The sequence below is a fragment of the Nelumbo lutea genome, chromosome 1 (genome assembly GCF_056320005.1).
Source record: "Nelumbo lutea isolate HS-2025 chromosome 1, American lotus-T2T, whole genome shotgun sequence".
In the NCBI taxonomy this organism is placed as follows: Eukaryota; Viridiplantae; Streptophyta; class Magnoliopsida; order Proteales; family Nelumbonaceae; genus Nelumbo; species Nelumbo lutea.
In genome coordinates, this window is record NC_142684.1 from 149,476,067 (window position 1) to 149,497,455 (window position 21,389).

Sequence of the window (21,389 nt, forward strand, 5' to 3'; positions counted from 1 at the left end):
TAAAGACCGTAACAAAACGATTTGTATATCTTTTCTCAAACAAAGAAATAGAGAGTAATTTTAATAAAAAAATTTCATTATACATTCACAAATAAGTATAAACTAGTAAGTATGCACGTGAGAGGTTATCGTGATAATACATTCACAATATTATTCATTCATGGGAGGTGTTATCAATGCATAATGAGATGAACACGTAAAGTGGTTGTGAGGCGCCCTATGTGAGGAACTGATCCCAATTCGGTTTAAGCGCATTAATTGGTTGGGCTCGGCCCTGACCCTGAATTAATTAACGCTGAAGTGGATATATATATATATAATACTCAAACAAACACGTAATCTGGTTTCTCAAAATTTCCCACCATTACCAGCACGCTTTTACGGCAGTGAAGTCGACTGCCAAGAAGGGCCGTCGGTGATCGCTATACATTGGCTTTCGCAGTCTTCAGATCTGTGGCACTACTCTCAATACGCCATTGAAACTGAAATTTCCGGTCAAGATCCTCTTCGCTTACCAGATTACAGAGAGAGAGAGAGAGAGAATGGCTGTGAATCGGACTGGTTTGTGTAGCCCCGGCGTGTTGAAGGTGGCTTTAGCTGTGATGGCTATGTGCTTGGCCGGATACATAGTGGGTCCGCCACTGTACTGGCACGTTACCGAAGGTTTGGCTGCAGTTAGCCACGCCTCTTCTTCTTCTTCGGCTTCTTGCCCTCCTTGCAATTGTGATTGCAATTCTCAGCCCCTTCTCTCCTTGCCCGAAGGTGATCTTCCCTAACCCAGTAGATCTGTTTATAATAGTTCTTATTTGTTTAATCTCTAAAACCATTTAGGTTCCTTCCATAATTTTTTTTTTAATTCGATGTCTAATCGAGTATAAGTCTGTCTTTTCCAATCTAAAATCGAGAGCCGATGGTATTAGTAAATTTCGATTTGGTAATAATTTATTTTAATTCGTACCCCATAGTCTGCGAGAAGCCTCATTGCTATAATCGAGAGCCTTGACCTCAATATCGTTGTTGTAAAACTGAAACTTATTTTGGAACCATTTTGAGGGCAACTATGCATTTACCATTTTGATTTGCACGGCCCCTTATTTATGAAAATAGCAGAGCTAAGCTACTCTTTCAGATGACGGCTTTTCTTCATATGTAGTTAATCCGGCTAGTTATTTTCTGAGGCATGGGAGCGCATGCTCGTGCTAAAGATTTATGACTCTGGATTTTGTTTTCGTACTTTTTTATCTCTTTTTTGTCCAAACATGAACAAAACAATTACATGTCATGGATGAAGTAAGTGCTGTTAAACATGGAGTGTGTTAGGTCTTGGTATGGAATCAATTTTGACATATCTCGGAATATAATCTCAAAACATGCACAAAATACATGGAAATTGTGTTTTCATTTCTTTGCTGATTGATGTAAAAATTATATATTCTTAATGTACTTGGTTAACATCATCAAAGATATTATTTTGTACGTTGGGCTTCATTATATAAACCACCAATGCAAAGCCTATCCAAGGTTTCCTTTTTGCATTTTTGAGAATTGCATTTCTCCACTTATTGTTTTTTTTTTTGTATTTTAATTGCTTCTCACTTGGTCAGCATGTGCTCATTTTATTTTATGTTTTGTGTTTGCACTTTCCATGCAGGGTTAAGCAACTTCTCCTTTACAGGTTAGTGTTCCTTGTACAAACCTGGGGAGGTAAAATGGATTGATTTGATATACGAAACCAGATTTTCTATTAGTTCTTGGCTGATATTTATTCATCTCATATGTACCATTGCAAATGCAAGTAATGTCAGATATATTATCAGCATTATCATGTAGTTTTTTTTTCTTTTTTTAGTTATTGTGTATTTAATTTGGAACTTTCACAATTATAAGCATTAGGTAATAAGATACATGTCTGCCATTATGTACATTTGCATTTAAAGTGGAAAGCCTTTTCCCCTTCTATTTGGGGGTTAAATTTGCTTAACATTGAGGTTTCTAAATTATTATGTAAAACTAGAGCCAATGTGGTCACTTTCAGCCTCGTTTGGATTATATGTTAGGTATTTAGGCACCATCCATTCCTTTCAGCCTCTAAGCATAGCTTGCATGTATGATCATTGAAGGTCATACTTCATCCAGTCAACCTGTCAACAGTGAGGTATTCAGAAAAAAACAGTTGCCTTTATGATTTATGGATGGAATTTTGGAGAGGACGGATGATACACAAAATTTGGTAATAATGGAAGTTCCCATGGTGCAATGTAGCTACCTAGAAAAGAGTGAGTGACCTGTAAACATGCCTGAAGGATAAAAGGATGATCCATCCAGCTTCTAGCATCAAGCTGGTTCACATCTAGGGGATGGTTTTGATATTCCTTATTTTTGATGCCCCAGTTGTTAAAGTCTTGGAGGAACCTTAAGTTCAATACAATCTCTTGATTAGGACTTAGGATCTCTTGTAAGACTCATGATTACGGCATCTTTGTTGTCTGTAGCCAAATGAGGATGGAAAACCACCATGCAAGGACCTATTAGACAATTTTGCTGATAAATCATATAATTATTCTCATCATCCCTTTAACTCATATCACCATATCCCTACAACTTAACCCTACATTGAATTTCCATCTTCTCACCATCCAAAACTGTCTAATAGGTCATTGCAAGGAACTGTAGAGGTGAGCGTAGACAGAAATGGCATGTTCATCGCCACAAGAGGCTTGGAGAATGAAGAGAGGAAAAATTTTTTAAGAACCCGTTTAGTTGGTGCAATCACCACCACGAGACAGTTAGTGGAGATTAAAAATTAGGTCATCCGAGGATGGAAGGTTAAAGGTGGCTTGAGGTTACTGAGGCTGCAGGATTCGAGGATTCTCTTCATTTTGCAAATGAGGAAGAAGCCAAAAGGGTTTGGTCCACCAGAGATAGGAATTTTGACGGGAGAATTGCTTCATCTAGTCTCGTGGGACATGGGGAGATTGTATTGGAATGCAGAAGGAAGGCATACTAGCTAAGAATCTTCAGTTTACCTCTTCATCTCTGGATTACTAAGGTGGTGGAGAAGATTGGGGATCTCTATGGAGGCTATCTAGAGACTGACAACTCAGATTCAGCTAAAGAAACATCTTAATGGATCAAAATCAGAATGCAAGGCTATCCCCCGACTTCGATAAAGGTGTTAGACAGGGACACGATGGTAGAACTAACCATATGGCCTAAGATACTCCCAGAGCGAAAGGCAAAACCAACTAGTTGCATTGACTCCATGCCTGTATTGCAGGAGTGGATTTGAAAGTCACTGGCAGGCTCAGACATCTCATTGGATGTGGGGAGAAGATTAAAGGGAAAGGAAGTGCTTAGAGAGGAAAAGTTGGGATGGGTGGTCAAGGTCGGGAAAGGTGGTAGAGACATGGTGAAGCAGGTGGTGGAGGTGAATGAAGGGGCCCACTAGGCCAAGCTCAGGGGTGATGTTGTGGGTTCTAAGAGCTTTGACTCTGTAAAAGAAAGGATGACCATCGAACCGGCCTGTGGAGAGGACACTTAACGGATGCTTTGAAATACTTGGTGAAATGGGGATAGGGAATTGGAGCCGATCTGAACACGTGGCAAGAAGGGAGCTTAACCCTAGACTAGATCTTGCCCCTGGCCTTAACCCTATTTGTGCATCAGATATGGGACGGGTATAAGAAATTGGGGGCGTGTGCTCATGAGACTGAACCACTCTTTGTTGAGGGGGAACACCTTGTTCTAATGACTAAGTTGGGGTCAACCCAAGAGCTCGGTGGTCCAACCAGCTCAGGTCCCTGTCCAATCCACAACCAGCCCAACCCACATCCTCGTAACTCTATTAATCAAAAAGAGGGGCTTTCATCCCGATTTCAACCTTCGCCTCCCCTAGTTGAAGAAGCTATGACAAATGCCAGCCTTTTGATGACTGAACAAATTGCTTGAGGTTTTCAAAGGGAGCTACCATTGAGAGCCACCATTATGGAAAACAATGCTACTCAGGGCACCCAACAATTAGAGGCTTCCTCTTTGATAGATGGAGAACTTATAGGTCCCAACGAGTAATAAAGCAGATTTGGCCTTAGTACTTCATGGAGATGATACGAAGGATTTGGAAGACAACATTGAAATGATAGAGGTGAGTCCCCCTGTCATTAGTTTCAGCCAACTGGCTCATGGTGGGAGAGGCTTCAAATAGTTCACAGAAAGGAAGATCAAAGAATGGAAAGGAGAACTTGGTTCTAACAGGAGGTGGATCTATTACTGAGCCTTCTTCTTGGGTTTTTTCTAAGTTCATGGAATTTGGTGTGTTTCTGGGGTTGTCTTTCAGGGGTATGGAAGAAAAAACTTTAGCCTTCCTAATGGATGTGGAAAGAATGTTGGAACAAAAAGGCAGGAAGGGCAGGAAAACTCAAAGAGAACTTTTTAGGCTTGTGTGGAGGTTAAATGATATCGCAAGAGCAGTGGCAAGAGTTGGAAAGGAGGGTAGGAGGGGGGAGGACCGCCCCTTAAAGAAGTCGATCTCTTCTCCCTTAGACAAAATCCGGGAGTCAGCCATGAAGATAGTCTCTTGGAATATACGGGGCCTGAATTCTGGTCGCAAGCTCCTATGTGAAACCTTGGGTGGCAGCTATTCTTTGTTTGCAAGAAACTAAGATGGAACTTGTGGAAGACCACATTATCAGACGTATTTGGTGCGACTGTAGCTGTGGCTGGGTATCTCTACCGAACTGTAGGGACTTCAGGGAGTTTGGTAGTCATCTGGGACAGATCTGATCTGAGTGAAGGACACAGAAGTGGGGAAATTCTCCATCTCTCTATGGTGCTACTTATTAAAGGATGGCTGGGAGTTCTCTCTCACCTCTATCTATGGCCCAAATGATTGATAGATTGAGGGAAAGTTTCTGGGCAGAGCTTGATGGAGTTAGATAAAGAAAGGGGGGGGGGGAGTCCAGAGTGAATAGGGGAATGATTGGTTTTGCTGATTTCATGACTAGATGGGGAAGAAAAAACTGAAAGCTCTAAAAGGAAAAATATAGGTGTAGAAATTTGAAGTCTTCAAGGGGCTGGAGAAGAAAAAAGCAAGTTTTTGGAAGCAATACAAGAAGTAGATAGGGTAGAGAAGGAAGGTCAGATATCAGAAGAGCACAAGAGCACAAGACTATTTGCTAAGTTAGAATTTGATATGGTGGCCTTCCAAGAAGAAACTAAATGGAGACAAAGAGACAGATGTCTTTGGCTCAGAGAAGAAACTAAAACATGTGCAGTAGAGTTTTTCTGAAAATCTCTATAAAGAAAATTGGAAAATTAGACATAATATTGATGACCTTGATTTTGAGGGGATTTCAGAGGAGCAGGCAAGGGAGTTGGAAAAGGAGTTTAAAGAAGAGCAAGTGAGAGAAGCAATCATGGAAATGAAAGGGGAAAAGGCTGCGGGACTAGACGGTTTACCATGGCTTTTTACAAGTGCTGTTAGGATTTCTTGAAGACGGATATAATGATGGTACTAAAGGAATTTCACACTTATGCAGCTTTGGAAAGGAACTTAAACCCAACTTTTATTTCAACTATTCCAAAGAAAAAGGAGCAGAAGAGCTTAAGGATTTCAGGCCAATCAGTTTAATAGGGAGTATATCCAAAATCATAGCCAAAGTGTTATCAAAGAGGCTGAAATTCATTCTGAACTGCATCATTTCTGAGAGTCAGGATGCTTTTGTGGAAGGGAGATTGATGGTGAATGGGGTCCTCATTGCAAATGAACTTTTAGACTAAGGCTGAGAAGTGGTAGGGCTGGACTACTTTACAAAGTGGACTGGGAAAAGGTGTTTGATTATGTGAACTGGAACTTTTTAGATTATATCCTTGGAAGAAAGAACCTTGGACCTAAATGGAGAAATTGGATGAAAGTGTGTGTTACCACACCCCCTTTCCTCTTCATTTGCATTATGGAGGCTCTCAGTAGAATGGTGAAAAGGGCTGCTACAGATGGTTTTATAGAAGGTTTTGAACAATGTTTAAAAGGTGGAGGCGTGATGTGAGGCATTCCACTACCTAGAGGCGTGATGCGAGGCGTTCCACTACCAAGAGGCGTGAGGCGTAGTTTAGAATGTAAGAGGCGTAAGCCTCCTTAAGAGGGGGGGGGGATGAGGAGGAAGGGGGCGTTAGTTCACCTTTTCTTTCCCACTTTCTTTCCCCTTAAGAGGTGTAGGAACTATCTCAATGGGCAGATGAATTGGGATGTAAGATGGGAAAGTTATTTATCGAAAACAAAAAAGATGGGAAAGTTACCTCTAAAATACTTAGGAATGCCTTTGGGTGCAAGGTGCAACTCCAAATCTATTTGGGAGCCAATTATTGAAAGAGTTGAGAAAAAACTCGCCTCCTGGAAAGCAAAATGCATCTCCTATGGAGGCAACATTACTTTGGTGAAAAGTGTGCTGTCCTCCCTTTGTATTTACTCTCAATGTACCTGATATCCTCAGGAATGGCCAATCCTAGAAAAGAAAATGAGGGATTTTCTTTGGAGAGGTTGGAAAGAAGAAAAGATGTTTCATCTAGTTAATTAGAGCAAAGTATGCAGACTGAAAACCCAGGGTGGTTTAGGGGTGAGAAGAGTCGAGGATTTCAATACTGCCCTTCTAGGAAAATGGTTTTGTTGTTTTGGGGAAAATCAAGGGGGTTCGTGGAGAAGAGTGATCCTTGCCAAGTATGGCAACAGAAATCTAGGGTGGGACCCAGTAGCTGCTAGCCAGTCCTATGGATGCTCAGTCTGGAAAGGGATTGAAAAGGTTTTTGGTGCTTTTGCAAAAGGGGTGAAGTTTTGGAGGATGTTTGATGTGGAGAAAGGCCATTGGCAGAAGCTTTCCCTAATCTCTTTGAGGTGGCAGTGGATAAAGAATCCAAAGTAGCCAACTGTATGTAGCTGCAAGATGGAAGTGTGGTGTGGCATTCTCATTCCAGAAGAAATTTAAATGACTGGGAAGTGGACGCATTGATGGAAACGTTGCATCTGCTATACAACACAAGTAGAAATTGGGAGGGCTGACTATAGAGTTTGGAAATGGGACAAGGCAGGAAAGTTCTCAGTCAAATCTTTTCACAATGCTTTAACCTTTAGAGAAGACCAGTTAGTTCCTGCGAACATCATTTGGTGCAAGAATTTTCCCTCAAAAATTGCGTTCTTTGTCTTGACTGCTTAATTAAACAAAATCCTAACCAGAGGTAATCTCCTGCAGAAGGGAATGCTTTTGGACTCATCAGATTGTGTTCTTTGTGAAGGCCACTCAGAATCTCTGGACCACCTGCTGTTACATTGCCATTTTTCTGCTGTGATATATGGTCCGGAGTAGCTCAACCTTTTGAGGTGCAAAGCTGTTGCCTAGGATCAGTAGCGGGGTTTTTAAATGGATGGAGGGTGGAAGGTCTGAGAAAAAGAGGAAAACTCATCTGGAACATAATCCCAGTGGTGGTGTTTTGGTGCTTATGGCAGGAGAGAAATGCAAGAATCTTCAAAAATAAGATTAGCTCTTCAGATTTTGTTTTTCAGAAAGTTTTGGGGAAAATACACTCCTGGCTAATGGCACATTCGTTTTTTAAGAATATATGTTTCAATTCCCTTTTTATATATGAAAATCTGTTTGTAAAGCAGGTTGGGGTCTGCCAGGGCAGTTTTGTGATTAGTCCCTGTGTACATCATCTTGTTGTACATGCTTGTTTTTCTTAATATATTCTTACCATAGTTGTCAAGGCGATGCCTAGGCGACAAGGTGCCCTTTTGAGGCATGCCTCACCTAATCGCCAAGCAGTTTTGTACTATGGTCTATGTATTGTAAAATACATTTTTATACTTTATTTTTTGACATTATAATTATAAAATAGGCACTATTGAACTAAAATATTCATTTTGTGTGTTTATATACTAATTTCTTTTTATTATTTTCTCGTTTGTTAGGATTTAATCAATACAAACATTGCTAAATGCTGTGTTGAACCCTCAAAGACTTTAAAACCTGAACCAATAAGGAAGAACTTAAAATTTTGTCTAATCAACACATTTTCTACTACTACTATTACTACTACTACTACTACTACTACTACTACTTTTTCTTTTCTTCTTTTCCTATAACAAAAATAAGGGCTCAGCCCCCCTATACTTTTTGAATTTTCTTTTCCTTCGTTTTTTTTTTCTTTTCATGAATATGTTGATTTTCTATACTTTAACATCAACTCTATACTTTTCTTATGAAAATTATGAATAATTATTAAGGAAATATTGCTATGGTACCTAGGGAACTACCCTAGGATCTATGTTTTCTATATAAAAAAATCCATCACCTAGGCGACAAGGCGCCCCCCTGATGCCCAGCCTCGCCTTGGCGTCTTGAAAACTATGATTCTTACTTTACCTCCTTTCTCTTTTTTCTTTCTTTTCTTTTTTGGAGGGGGGTATGGGTAAAATTGTATGTTCTCAGGTCTTTTTGATTGCTCTCTAGCATTTTTGCAAACCTTCAACTTGCATTAGATTACTCCTTACTGTGCAGTAGGTGATTTTCCTGCACTTTAGACGTTACACTGTTATACCTCTAGGTGGCTTCTAGTTCTATGATTCTAGTATTGCCTCTCATTTATCTTGACACTCTTATCACTACTATATTATTCTATAAATTTTGTGCTTTTTGATTGCCCTATGCTCTGCCCCCATAACATTGTTGGTCTTACAGGTCTCATGCATAATTTTGCTTTTGATCTGATTAGTTTCCCTATTACACCACTCTAGACATGGCTGACATGCCTTGGCACTAATTTCATCCCAATCAAACTATATGAACAACCTCCTCTTCAATCTCTCCCTATAAATTATCAAACTAATATAATACAAATAGATGCTTTGAGGTATCTTTTACTCCTGTTATTCTAAATTTGCATAATGCGCGTCAGATAGACTTTTTTCTTTATTGAAACGTGTCTGGAGAAAAGACAGGAAATATTTAATTACCTTTGACTTCTTGATTCTTCTTTAGGCCTTTTTCCCCTCTGACATAAAGAGTTCTATTAAGATGGGGGAGACTGGGAGAGTAGTCTTTCTATGCTATTACTATAATTCCTTTAGTTCCATATTTATAGCAACTTTTCTTATCTGATATAGTAGGATATTTTTCCAAGCACCGATGTAGCTGGGAATGACATTGGGTAATGACCTTTTTTATGTGCTAGTATATTTCACCATATGTGTAGGTAGGCGTGATTGAAGAATATGGACAGAGTTTTTTCTTGTATGTATGCCTCTGTATATACATGGCCAATGTGTAAAACTTCATCTTTTTGACAGGGTACACATGCTTAAAAATATCAATGACGCATTTGTGGGAGTTATTAAGTATAGGTTACTGAGATATCCTCTTAAATTTTATCAGTAATGATAAGCTCAATCTGTTACTTTATTAATTAGATAAAGCTTTAGGAATTTATTTATGATGGACTGTCCATGGTATGACCATCCTATAAGCTCAATCTGATGAAGTGCTTGACTAGGAACATACAAATCAAGGTTCAATGAGTTGGTAGTAGAATGGCAAATGGTATGGCTGATATTTTAGCCAAGCAAAGGGCAAATAGAAACCTGGTTTTCGGGGCTGAACTCTAAAATGTGCAATGGGGGAGAGAGCTGGCACTATGCTCCAATGGGTTGTCTCTTGTATAGTTTATCTCCAAAGTGGTATACTTTTGCAAATTATAATTAATGAAATGTTGTTATTACTGATAAAATAAAAGGGGTGTAATACACAAAATTATACCTAAAGTCTAAAACACTGTTCACCAATGGATTGATATCTCATTATTGTGGGTTTGTCAAGAGGACCAGACCGGACGGTTGGACCAGTTGACCCAGGAACCAGTCATGAGTCCAGGTCTGGTTTTTGACCCCAAAACCATCCAACCTGGGTTTGGACCAGATGGTGAGACTGTTTGACCTGGGAACCGGTAGCCAAAACGGTTCCATTTCCGGTCCGGTTTTCAAAACCATGAACAGAACTATCCATGAGATAAAAGAGGACTCTCTCTTCTGTTTGATTTTTTTTTTTCTCTTTTCAAGCTATTACCTTGATTTCGTATACTTGGATATGCCATTTATCAACATCATTTATATATAATAAAAAGTAAGAGTCCAGTTTAGCCTTATGTGGTCTATTTTATTTAAAGCTATTCATTATTAAATTATCAACATCATTTATATATAATAAAAGGTACTGTTCATGATTTTCTATGCACATGAGTGAATCATTTTAGTCTATTTTCTTTCACTTTATTACTTATTAGAGTTATTTATAAAAAAAATAAGTCCAAACATAGTAGCAAAAAGGCATGATACCTGAAAAATTAATAAACCAATCAAAATGGTATTCATAAAATTTGATCGGGTGAGGTTTTGATCAATAAACTGGATTAATAAATGTGATAGCGAATAAGGTGTTGTTTATCAGAATTCATGGGTGGACTTTGATTGATCAAAACTCATTCCATACCATATCTTTCCCATATCACAGATTTTTCGAAAGAACAACTCATTAATAAGCCAGAAATGGTGTTTAATTGGCCAGTTACTGCCTGAAAATATTATAAGGGCTGTACCTGGTTCTGGACTTTTTATTGCATCTGGGCCCAGGCCTGACTAATATGCCTGAAATGGTCTTAAATGGTCCAGGTACTGCAAACAGAGATAAGAAGATTCGAAGAAAATGCAAAAGCAAGAGAAGGGAGGTGGTAAATGCTCATGGAATTAAACTTCAGGTAGATAACATTTTTGAAGAAAAGAAAAAGTATAATTTACAAATATGGTATTAGAATGGTAATCACACAGGAAACCCATATGGTCTATATCCTTGAGAAGAATAGAAGAGACCAACAAGATTGCCCAAATTTATCTCCATGATAATCTTCCCTTAGTTGAAGAAATGTCCCAGATAGAGTGGGAACCAATGTTTTGAAATCCAGACTGGGCTGACTGGATGTACTGGGAACACACCCCATTATGGTTCAATGATAACTGGCCGGTTTTGGAGGTTCTGAGGTTAAAAACCCAGCTAAATCAGGAAAACCTGGTAAATTCCTTTCTGTTTGATATCTGATAATAGTTTCCAAAACATTGGTGGAAAGCTGTCATATATAGGAAACTTCTACTCATAAATTTCTAGTGATTACTCCACAAACTTGATGGACTAACTCATGCTTGTTATAAAAATTTTTACCTAGTGGAATTTGGCTGCGATGTGAGTGAATATAACCATAAACTTATTGATTTTATTAAATTATTTGGCAAACTTTGGATGTTGCACTCCAGTTCTTTGACTGTAGCGTCTCTCATTTTCTATTGATAATTTGTGCAGACTGTGCAAAGCATGATCAGGAGGTAAACGAAGACATGGAGAAGAACTTTACAGATCTATTGTCAGAGGAATTGAAGTTACGGGAAGCTGAATCATTGGAAAACCAACAGCGTGCAGACATGGCATTACTTGAGGCTAAGAAAATGGCATCTCAGTATCAAAAGGAAGCAGACAAGTGCAATTCAGGGATGGAAACCTGTGAAGAGGCAAGGGAGAAAGCTGAAGCTGCATTAGTAGCACAGAAGAAATTGACTATAATGTGGGAGCTTAGGGCACGGCAGAGAGGTTGGAAGGAAGGAAGCACACAGTCTCATGCTCAGTCTTGAATGGATGTCCAGGTGATGTATGGGCTATTCAAGGGAAATATATTAGGATGATCTCAAGGGCCTCTTTCGTCAACATTACTTACTCTTATTGATGAATGACAACATTCTCAATAGCACACCAAAGATGATAATTTGGTGGGGGCTAACATGGAAGAGGTTGTAGGCTATATTGTGATTAGTGAATCTCACAAATCACAATTGGTTCACTCATCCGATTTATTGGTTATCTTTTTTTCTGGTTGGCATAGTAATATCTCCTAGTCAGTTTGGCTTCTGGAAGCTTGTTATATGTAAAAGAGCCAAGGCTCCAAAAGTGTTGAGCACGTTTCTTACTTTTAAGTTTACAAAGAGCAAGGGTCATCTGTCTTCTTTTAATGTTTTTGTACAAAGCCTTGGTAAGGAGGTTTCATGAATCAGCAAAAGAAGGAAAACCGCAAACAAAGCGAGACAAGAAAACTAACAAAAACAACAAAATACGAACAAAGACCAATCAAGGAGGATGTGACTGACTGGTGAGCCTCTAGAGTCTGAAGCCATCCTAAGGTCCTCATCCAAAAGATCAACAAGCCAGCTGGGAGTTGATTTTACATCCAATAATAGATCAGCATCATATGTAATTGGCATAGGGAATTTTGAATTTACCTTTTATGAAAATTTCCGCAAATTTCGTTCTAGTTGATTTTACATAACAAAATGATACAGTATGACTGAATCAGGATTAGCCTGTACATGATTTGCATCAGGACCAATGATATTTTGCCCCTATTGTAGCTAATTTAATAAAGAAGCAATATGCCTGACAAGTGACAACAACACTCTCTCCAGGACCAGGACCAACCACTATGTTCAAAGAAAACATAATTATAAAAGGTTGTACTTGGTTTTGATGGGCCTTGTGGGCCGAAAACCAAGGCTAGGCCTGGACTTTTAGTATGAATAATGTCGCAATTCACAAATGATGCTTGACCCATCTAGCACTAGAACTCCATCAGAGCTTTAATTAGGTGATAAGCGTCCCAGAAGATAAAGTGCGTGTTCAAGGGTCTCTTTAAATCTATCAATTTTGAGCCTAAGATCCTGGCCGTATAGAGACGCTGAATCGGTGATTACGGGGTGATCTCGACCGTATATTTTCACGAGTGTGCTCTCGTCCGGACTGATCCGGTACTCTATGTAATGTAGACCCATCTGGCGGACCGGCCCACCAAAGTGAGCGTTGGAAGGGCGGTCCAGACCCCATGGCACCACCTGCACCAGCACGGCTCCTGCAGGCAAGAACACGGCGTTTGTGAGTCCCGTCCCATGAGCCCCCACCAGAACGCTACATGAATTCACCAACTCAGACATCTTCTGTAAGTTGGACTTCCGGCCAGGCGAAATTACGGTGACTCGGAATCCTAGTTCCTTCGCCGCCCTCACCATATCACCTTCATTCAAGAACTTTATTGAATTCCTGCGTGAAATTAGGATGAGATTGAGCTTTTCTATCTCGAATTCATGCTTTGTTTTCAGGTTGAATGACTCTCGAAGGAACCTCTTGAAGTCTAGCATGGAGTATCCACCCGGAATACTACTAGTGTTGCAAGAGAGGTTGTCGTGGTACTTGAGCCCAATCACAGCTCCGGGAAAGCAATGCACCCTGTCGTCTTTGCCTGAATTGATGATCCCATACCACGATAATTTGGAAAGATAGGGACCGAATTTTCTGACCCACCAAGGCTTGAAATCAGTGATGATGAACCTGATACGGGACCGGAAATGGCGGCATGTGATGAATAGGGGGATGATGATTTCGTTGAATTCATGGAAGAGGTTGCCGGTGAGACCGCCGGAGGAGAATATAGCAGCAGGGACCTCGTGGGTGATATCACACCGCGGAGGGCTATAGCTGTTCGGTGTTCTGATCTCCACTGGAGTTACTTGTTTCATGCTGTTCTCGTCTCCCTTCTTCGCGTATGGTCGAATAGTATGACGCAAATTAGGAAGAATCTGATTGGATGACTCCAGATGAACTGTTAACGTACGCAGGTCAATCTTCACAGGCTGGTTGGCAACGCAGACATCAGAATGTAGATCAGAGTCGCATGAGAATCCGATGCTATCGAGCTCCACTCGATTTCTTCCTGTTTGCAACTATATATAGTTTCATTTTCCGTTCGTATAGAAACTAAACACACACACACACACACAGAGAACCTCGTACTAATCTTCTCAGATAGAACTTCAGAGGATCCTCCTCTTCGATGATTCCTGTGCCTCCGTCAACGTCTCTGCTACTGACGACGAATCTCTCACCCCAACCTGCTAACCGGTGCTCCCCTTCATATCAAAACAACAAGAATTAGAAATGGGGTACCCGTTTCTAGTTTTCATCAATCAACTTGAAGTACTGAACACTATTACTTATAACAAAGTAAGCTCTATTTTAGTACTAACCAACGCTTAACAACCAAGTTATTTCTCTGAACAATATCCTCCTGTAATTAATTTGATTAATCCATATTTTATTTAATCATCGTAATCGATCAAGAAGATCAGAAAATTAGAAATGGGGGGTACCCATAATAAACCACATCAGAAACAAAGGAAAGAGAAAAAAAAGAGTCAGGTGAATTACATAAATCGACGGAGGAGATATCAGATTGGAAGAGCACGGCGTAGAGCAGAGGAAGGAGAAGTAAGGCTAAGCAAGATACAGTACAGAAGGCCAGCCTTGGTGATTCATTCGCCATTCTCCACTGACCCGGAGAACATGGTGATCATCTCAGCTGTTAAAAGAAGAGGAAGTTGCAGATGTGGAAGAATCTCCTAATACAACTACGTACAGGAAGTACAGCAATAAATAAATCATAAAAACAAAAAACATGGTGGGAAGTCCACGCTCCCTGCTACCCTGTTTCTGCTGGTTCTCTTTTATTAGATCATTTACTTGGTCTTTGTTTAGTGTTGCAGAAACTGCCCGCTAACGTGCTAATGAGGTTTTTGAATTCGTTTCTTCTTCAAGACTTGGGATTGAATCCAACCTTCACCAGGAGCAATCTGGAGTTACAGTTGGTGGCTCCTTACCAGCTTATTCGGTTCATCAAGCAAAAAAGGAATAAAATTTTGGTAAATTGTAGATAGGTACCCTCAAAGTTGTAGGGGTATCCTGGATTTCCTGCCTGAATTTTTAAATGTGTCAATTTATTACCTAAACTTTCATAAATATATATTTAAGTCCAACTCGTGTTAATGGGAAAGGCAAAATTATGAAAATATCCATATTCTGATTCTCTATTTTCAATATTAGGCTGTATTTGGCATTTCTTATTTTAAGGACTTATCTCCTATTTATTGTTAAAATGCTCCTATGAACACTGAGATAAAATTCTTAAAATAAAGAACGCCAAATGCATCTTATGCCTGGACTTCAGATACAAACCAGTGGCATCAAAGCAAACTCGCCATTGTGGTTTGTGTTCAAAGTCTATAGGTAAAAGAAAGATGAACGGTAAAAAAGTGGAATCAAAATATGGATATTTTTGTAATTTTATCTCTCACCTTAATGTTAGTTTAATGGAATTGGATTTAAAGGCTCAGTTTGGAAGCAGTACAAATATAAATATGTATATAGGTTAAGAAATGTAAAATAAAATAGAAGGCTTTGCTCTGTACATATTTGTACTTGCACTCTTTCCAAACTAAGCCTAAATGTATATTCTTTTAGAAATTCAGATACTAAAGTGGCACATTTGAAAGCTCAGGAATTAAGAATAGAATTTTTTCTAAAATATAGGGTACCTATCTGCAATTATCTATAAATTTTTGCATCAGTTTTTGTGATAGATGAAAAGGTTAAAAAAATGACAAGCCAGGTGATCCCTTCTTTCTTCTTTCTTGACAATGAATCAGTCTTTGCTCAATGTTTTCTAACAATCATTTTACCTGCAACCAAACACCATAAGAAATAAAAAAATTTCAGACAATCATTCCTTTTTTTTTTTTCTTAATTTTACAAGCAACTCAATTGAGCCTACACACCCTTCTTTTTCAATCCCCAAAAGCGATGAAATAGGCAAATAACCATGGGTCAATCCTTGTAGAAAAATTTATACCAAGGAGAATTAATAGAACACAACACAAGCTTACCATTTAGGCTTAGGATTTTGGAATTTCGAATTTGACTTCTTATTTGGGGCCCACAACCTGATATGTTTGAATTTATTTCGTATTTTCCAACTATATAATTGTCATCCTCAATATTTTAATTTTTAGGCATGTGCTCACAAGCATATACCAAAAAAAAAACATATTTATAATAATTTATTATTGGCCTTAACTAAGTGATATCATCATAATTAAACCTTGAAAAATGATGGGTAGCATATTTATTTCCAAATTAGGTAGAAGTGACAGATTATTTTGTTAAATATTGGTGAGACAGCAGAAATAAATCAATAATGAAAAGGGAAAAGAACAAAACGATTAGAAATACGATTTGATATACATACATTTTCATCAAACGTGAAGGGTGACTGGTAAACAGCTTGGGGCTTTTTAATTTTACAACTTATTTTTATATTTATCTAAAGAATACGATATTACAACTAGGAAAAGGTAGTCTCATGACTCATCAGGTCGACAAGGCCTCTTAGCTGGATGGCCCTACATGTTTAATTTCTTCAGGTGAACTAACCAGGTGGCTAATCTGGATGGTTCATCAGATAACGGATTGGCCATGTATTTCAATTTTAATTAAGGGCATCTTTGGAACTGATGCCGTTTCCTCGGAAAATGGAGTCATATCGGTGCCATACAGGAGATTCGGTGCTGGGAAAATGATGTCTGTTTGGGTGGGCATTTTTTAAAAAGGAAAAAAAAAAAAAACTTTCTTAAAAAACGGCACTGGTTTTACCAAAGAATAAGAAAATGGCACTAAAAAACAGTATCAGTTCTAAAATTATCTAAGGCTCAGTTTGGAAGGAATATAAATACAAATATAAATCTATACAAAATATAAGGTTTTACATTCTACATATTTGTATATGTACTCCTTCGGAACGGAGCCTAAGGTGTAGTAGAAGTGATTGCAATTAGGGCTGTAAACGGATTAAGCCGAATTTAGTAAAAGGTTTATCTGATCCAATCTGATAAGAAATCCAATTGATCTGAATCTGATAAAAATCGGTTGAATTTTCAAGAGTATGATTTGATTTCAAATTCAAATATCTTATCAGATATCTGATTCGAATTTGATTGAATTGGAATTGTAATAAAAAATTATGATATAAATTTGTATACTATAATAATATATAATTATATAAAAAATATATAAACAATATTTTATAATTAATGGATCAGATCAGATTGGAGCATATCTGAATTCGATCTGTTAACTAAACGATTTGACTTTTCTGATCCGATCCGATTTGTTAGGATCAAGGGAGATATCTGAATCCGGCTCTTATGGGATCAAATTCAGATTCAAATAAGATCTGATCCAACTTATTTGCAGCCCTAATTACAATTGGGATGTGCCATTGGGGTGTGTTCTGTGGGATATCCTGTGGGTATGCTAGGTGGGAGCCAACATTATTATAAGTTGAAATTGACTCCCCCACAAAATGCACCCCACAAAATATCTCAAACGTGCATTGTGAACATCTCTCCATGACAAACTTTGCTATTTTATTTTTTTAAGGTAAAATTACAGCGTGTCAAGCGATATTTAAGATATGTGTATTGATACTTAAGGGCTTCAACTTTCATCTGTGACAACAAGATACCTTGTACTTTCAGATCCTTGATCCTTCTTCTAATTGAAAGAGTCTCAATGTTATTGTGCCTTTCCGGTGATAGACGGCTTAGTATTTAGATGCTCCAAATCTGCATACAAGAAAAATGAGAGCAGCAATACAATAAAGGACCCAAGACACTGAATCCGCTTGAGCAATGCACAGAATGGAATGGCTAAATCCGATTGAGCTGAATAAAATGGAGGTTAATAATCCTGTGTCAAGGTCTCTTTTCTCTTATACGATTTCCCTAAGATGAGATGACATTAAATAGAGGTTAGTCCAATGCTTCTTTCCCTACTTTTGAGGCGAAAACATAATAAATTTATACATTGCAAACAAGACCAATTCAAGCTCCTCGACAAGTGTTTCATTGAGGAGGGATCTCATTACTTGATCATCCCGTCCCTACACCAAGTCAAATGGCTTTTTCATTGACCATTGACCTAATAAGAGTTGGAAATAGAATCCAATGTAATCCAATAATAGTGGCATCAAAATTCATATTTCAAGTAATTGACCAAGTGAATTCGAAGGGTAAATTTTGTTTGCAGTGATATTTCATTTGCCCTGATGCAAACGTAGGCCGGTGTAAATTCTGTTTATTTTTGTTACCTCTTTTTATTTTATTTCTTTACATTGGAGATAAAGTAAAATAAAACCTGAACCAAAATAAATATTATCCAAAACAGATGTAAACCAGAATTTGCATTCTTCTTATTTGCACTCTAATGCATTTGTATTGATACAAATGAAATGTCACCACAAACAACGAGTTGGGGTCTGCTCCTCAGAGAGCATCTCACACCGATTTCACAGACATATTCCACCGTGTATCGAGAACATCTCTCATGAATAATAATACATAAATATAGGTTGAGTTGGGTCAGGTTGAGGGTCAACCAAAGCCCAACCTCAAGTTTAGGCTTAATCTGACTCAAGATTAAGTGCAAGTTCATCAACCTAAGCCCAACCTGAGCTTAATTCAGCATCTCAAGCTAGGTTTGGGTTTGGGTGTGTTGAGCTTTGTAGCCCAATTTTCAAAGCTCAGATCTGCTCCTTGTAGAGTGCACCTTACCAGGATGTCACAGCCCTATCCCACCGTATAATGGGAACATTTTCCCATGAATAACGACACAAATGATGATATGTTCCCAATACACAGTGGGATAGGTCTGTGAGGTCCTTGTGAGGTGTGCTATGTGAGGAGCAGATCCCGATTAAGTAGAATATATTAGGGGTGCTCACGGTTCAATTTTTTTAACCAAACCAACCCGATCAATTTTTTAAATATCTAAACTGAAACCGAACCAATGCACTCAAAATTAAAAAAAAAAAAAAGGGAAAAAGCCTTCCCTCTTGCAATCTTGCATCCCTAGTTAGTTCAATTTTGAATACCCAATCCACCTCGTTCATTTTATTTCTTTTTTCTTTTGTATCCTCAAAACAAATGATTTCTATCTATATAGAAACATGTCAATAAAGCCCAACAGCCTAGTGAAGATGTGGATGATTTTACTGATTTATCAGCAAAAGAAGCATACAGACCACCAAAACCATTTCATGCATGGGAGAATAAAAATGCTAATGAGTAGCGTGCTCTGCAAATGTCACCTATATGAATCATAGTAGGGTTCACCGGTTCAGGTTGTTTTGTTTACAAAATTTCCAATGCCTTGATCCCATGATTAAGCAGAAGTCCTTGAAAAGCACAGCCACTTGGCTGCATCTTTGACAAGGCAGTGTCCTGCAAAATTGGGTATCTGTGATGGGAGGAAGACATCTCAGACTTGCTCAAGCACAAGATTGCATTCAGAAGCCTTCTCGAGTCTCTTCCAAAGGGATGGATTTCAGACCTTCAGGTCCTTAGACTTGACCTTCCACAGCTGAAATTATCAAAAAAAAGTCAGCACTTAAATTTTCTCGAAGACAATAATTTGTTCAAGACAAACAAAGGAAGATAGGAATGCCATAATCATATTAAACCTTTGTTCAAATGAAAAAGGAAATAGGAGATGGATAATTTCACAACCTGTTGAATAGATGTTCCCTATGGGTGATTGATTATAGGACAGATCGATATCGATATGGCAGCAGAGCGAAGCTTTAAACCATCTTCTTCCCATTTAGACTGTGGAGCAGTAGCTCCAGCAATAAATACCTGCACAGTGCATATTTATAGTCTAATACACAGGTATGATTTTACAATATTGGCACAACGAGTGTACCTGAGACCTTCATCTTCCTTGATTTTGATCGTGCAAGTAGAGTATAAGGTTGCCCCATCTATACAATAAAAAAACCAGATAGAGCAGAATTTGATAACTGAAGATGGGTCTTTGTTCTCATATAAAGTAGATATACCGTGATGAAGACTTAAAATAGCTACTAAAAGAAATTATCCACCAACAACATTAAATCAAAATTTTGTCATCTACTACTATAACCTTGATCAAAACATCATTAAGTCAGTCCCATGGTCTATAAAAGAATTTATAGTCATGTTCTTAGTAATTATAAGCAAAAAGCAACTTAAATGGCAATGTGCTTCACCTTAGATATCCAAGCCAAAATATGAAATAAAATTGTCACCACTTCACCATTCCATGGAGCAGCATAGTAATAACTTTGAAGCCTACTATTCCAAGCCATTTCCTCTCCATCTCCCATCAAAATTTCTTCTCTAATGGTTCAAACTTTAGAGAGGAAAAACTTAATTAATAGAGTTAGAACCAAACACAAGTATGATTGCCAAAGAATTAAAATAAATAAACAAATGTGTATGACCGTCAAAGAATTAACCAAGACAAAATCAGTCCTATAGTAAAGATATTCTCTTTCTCTTGCATCCCTAGTTCAAACCACAACCACAACCATGCAATTTGCATCATAAAAATCACAACCACAAGTTCATAACTATAAAAAAATTAAGAAAACCATAAGGTTCACAACCACAAGTTTACAAGGACCACAACTATAAAAAAACAGGTTCATAGTTTCATACTTCACACTTCACAACTACAAACACAAGTTCCATAACCACTCAACCACTTAATCATCAATGTTGACAAGAGGATGCTCCTCGATCAAGGATAGCATTTATTCAATAGAAAGACAAATGCAAATATGAATTACTATAACAAAATAAACATGAACAAGAAAGACAAAATTGAAAAACACAAACTTTACCTGATTCTATATTTTCAAACTCATCTAAGTTCTCCTCTATATAAAGATAACCACGTGACATTCACAACCAATTTTGTCTACAAATGATAGCTTTTATCATTCTCGGAGTTAGAGAATTATGAAATGAATCAAGCACATGACTTCCAGTGCTAAAAACTTAGATGCAACTGTAGACACATGAATAGCTAATAAATCTTGAGCCGTCAAAGAATGCACTTGATATTTAGAGAAATTGGTTTTCCACCAAGCAAATATGTCAAATGATTTACTTTTTGGATCTTCACATTCCTCCTCTAAATATTTACCCAATTCCATTTTGTTCTTTACACCTCCTTGGCCTGCTTTTTGCTTGTTAATAATGAATTCATGAAATCAACAACATCCTCCACATTCTCAACTTTCATATCATTTGGATCCTTAGATTGATTACTTGAGTGAATATTAGGAAATGACTGGGCTAAATTATAAAACTCATCAATAGAAATCAAAACTTGTTTCACTTTCTCATTTAGCACTTTAGTAGTATCAACATCATATGACTCACTAATAACCCAATCCACATTCTCCAATTTACATAGGGGATCAAGAATAATAGTAATGAATAACATGGTGTTGATATTATTGACATTTCCCCAATACTTGTCATACTTCCTCTTCATCTTAGAAGTCATAAAACTAATAGAGAAATCATCACTCTTACACCTTTGAAAAAG

At 38.0% G+C, this 21,389-nt stretch overlaps 1 protein-coding gene and 1 pseudogene across 2 annotated transcripts; one reads left to right on the forward strand and one right to left on the reverse strand.

Moving 5' to 3' along the window:
• The first annotated feature begins 314 nt into the window (after positions 1 to 314).
• LOC148878309 (uncharacterized) lies at positions 315 to 12,088 on the forward strand. The gene is made up of 3 exons (XM_088952666.1): positions 315 to 762; positions 1,652 to 1,675; positions 11,388 to 12,088. The coding sequence occupies exons 1-3, from the start codon at positions 543 to 545 to the stop codon at positions 11,711 to 11,713; spliced, it is 570 nt and encodes a 189-aa protein (XP_088808792.1). The 5' UTR covers positions 315 to 542; the 3' UTR covers positions 11,714 to 12,088.
• Positions 12,089 to 12,332: 244 nt separating this feature from the next.
• Positions 12,333 to 17,730, reverse strand: LOC148878310 (alpha-1,3-arabinosyltransferase XAT2 pseudogene; annotated as a pseudogene). The gene is made up of 3 exons (XR_016101665.1): positions 17,479 to 17,730; positions 14,331 to 14,481; positions 12,333 to 14,032 (listed from the first exon to the last, which is right to left on the reverse strand). The product of XR_016101665.1 is annotated as an alpha-1,3-arabinosyltransferase XAT2 pseudogene (transcript).
• Positions 17,731 to 21,389: the final 3,659 nt, after the last annotated feature.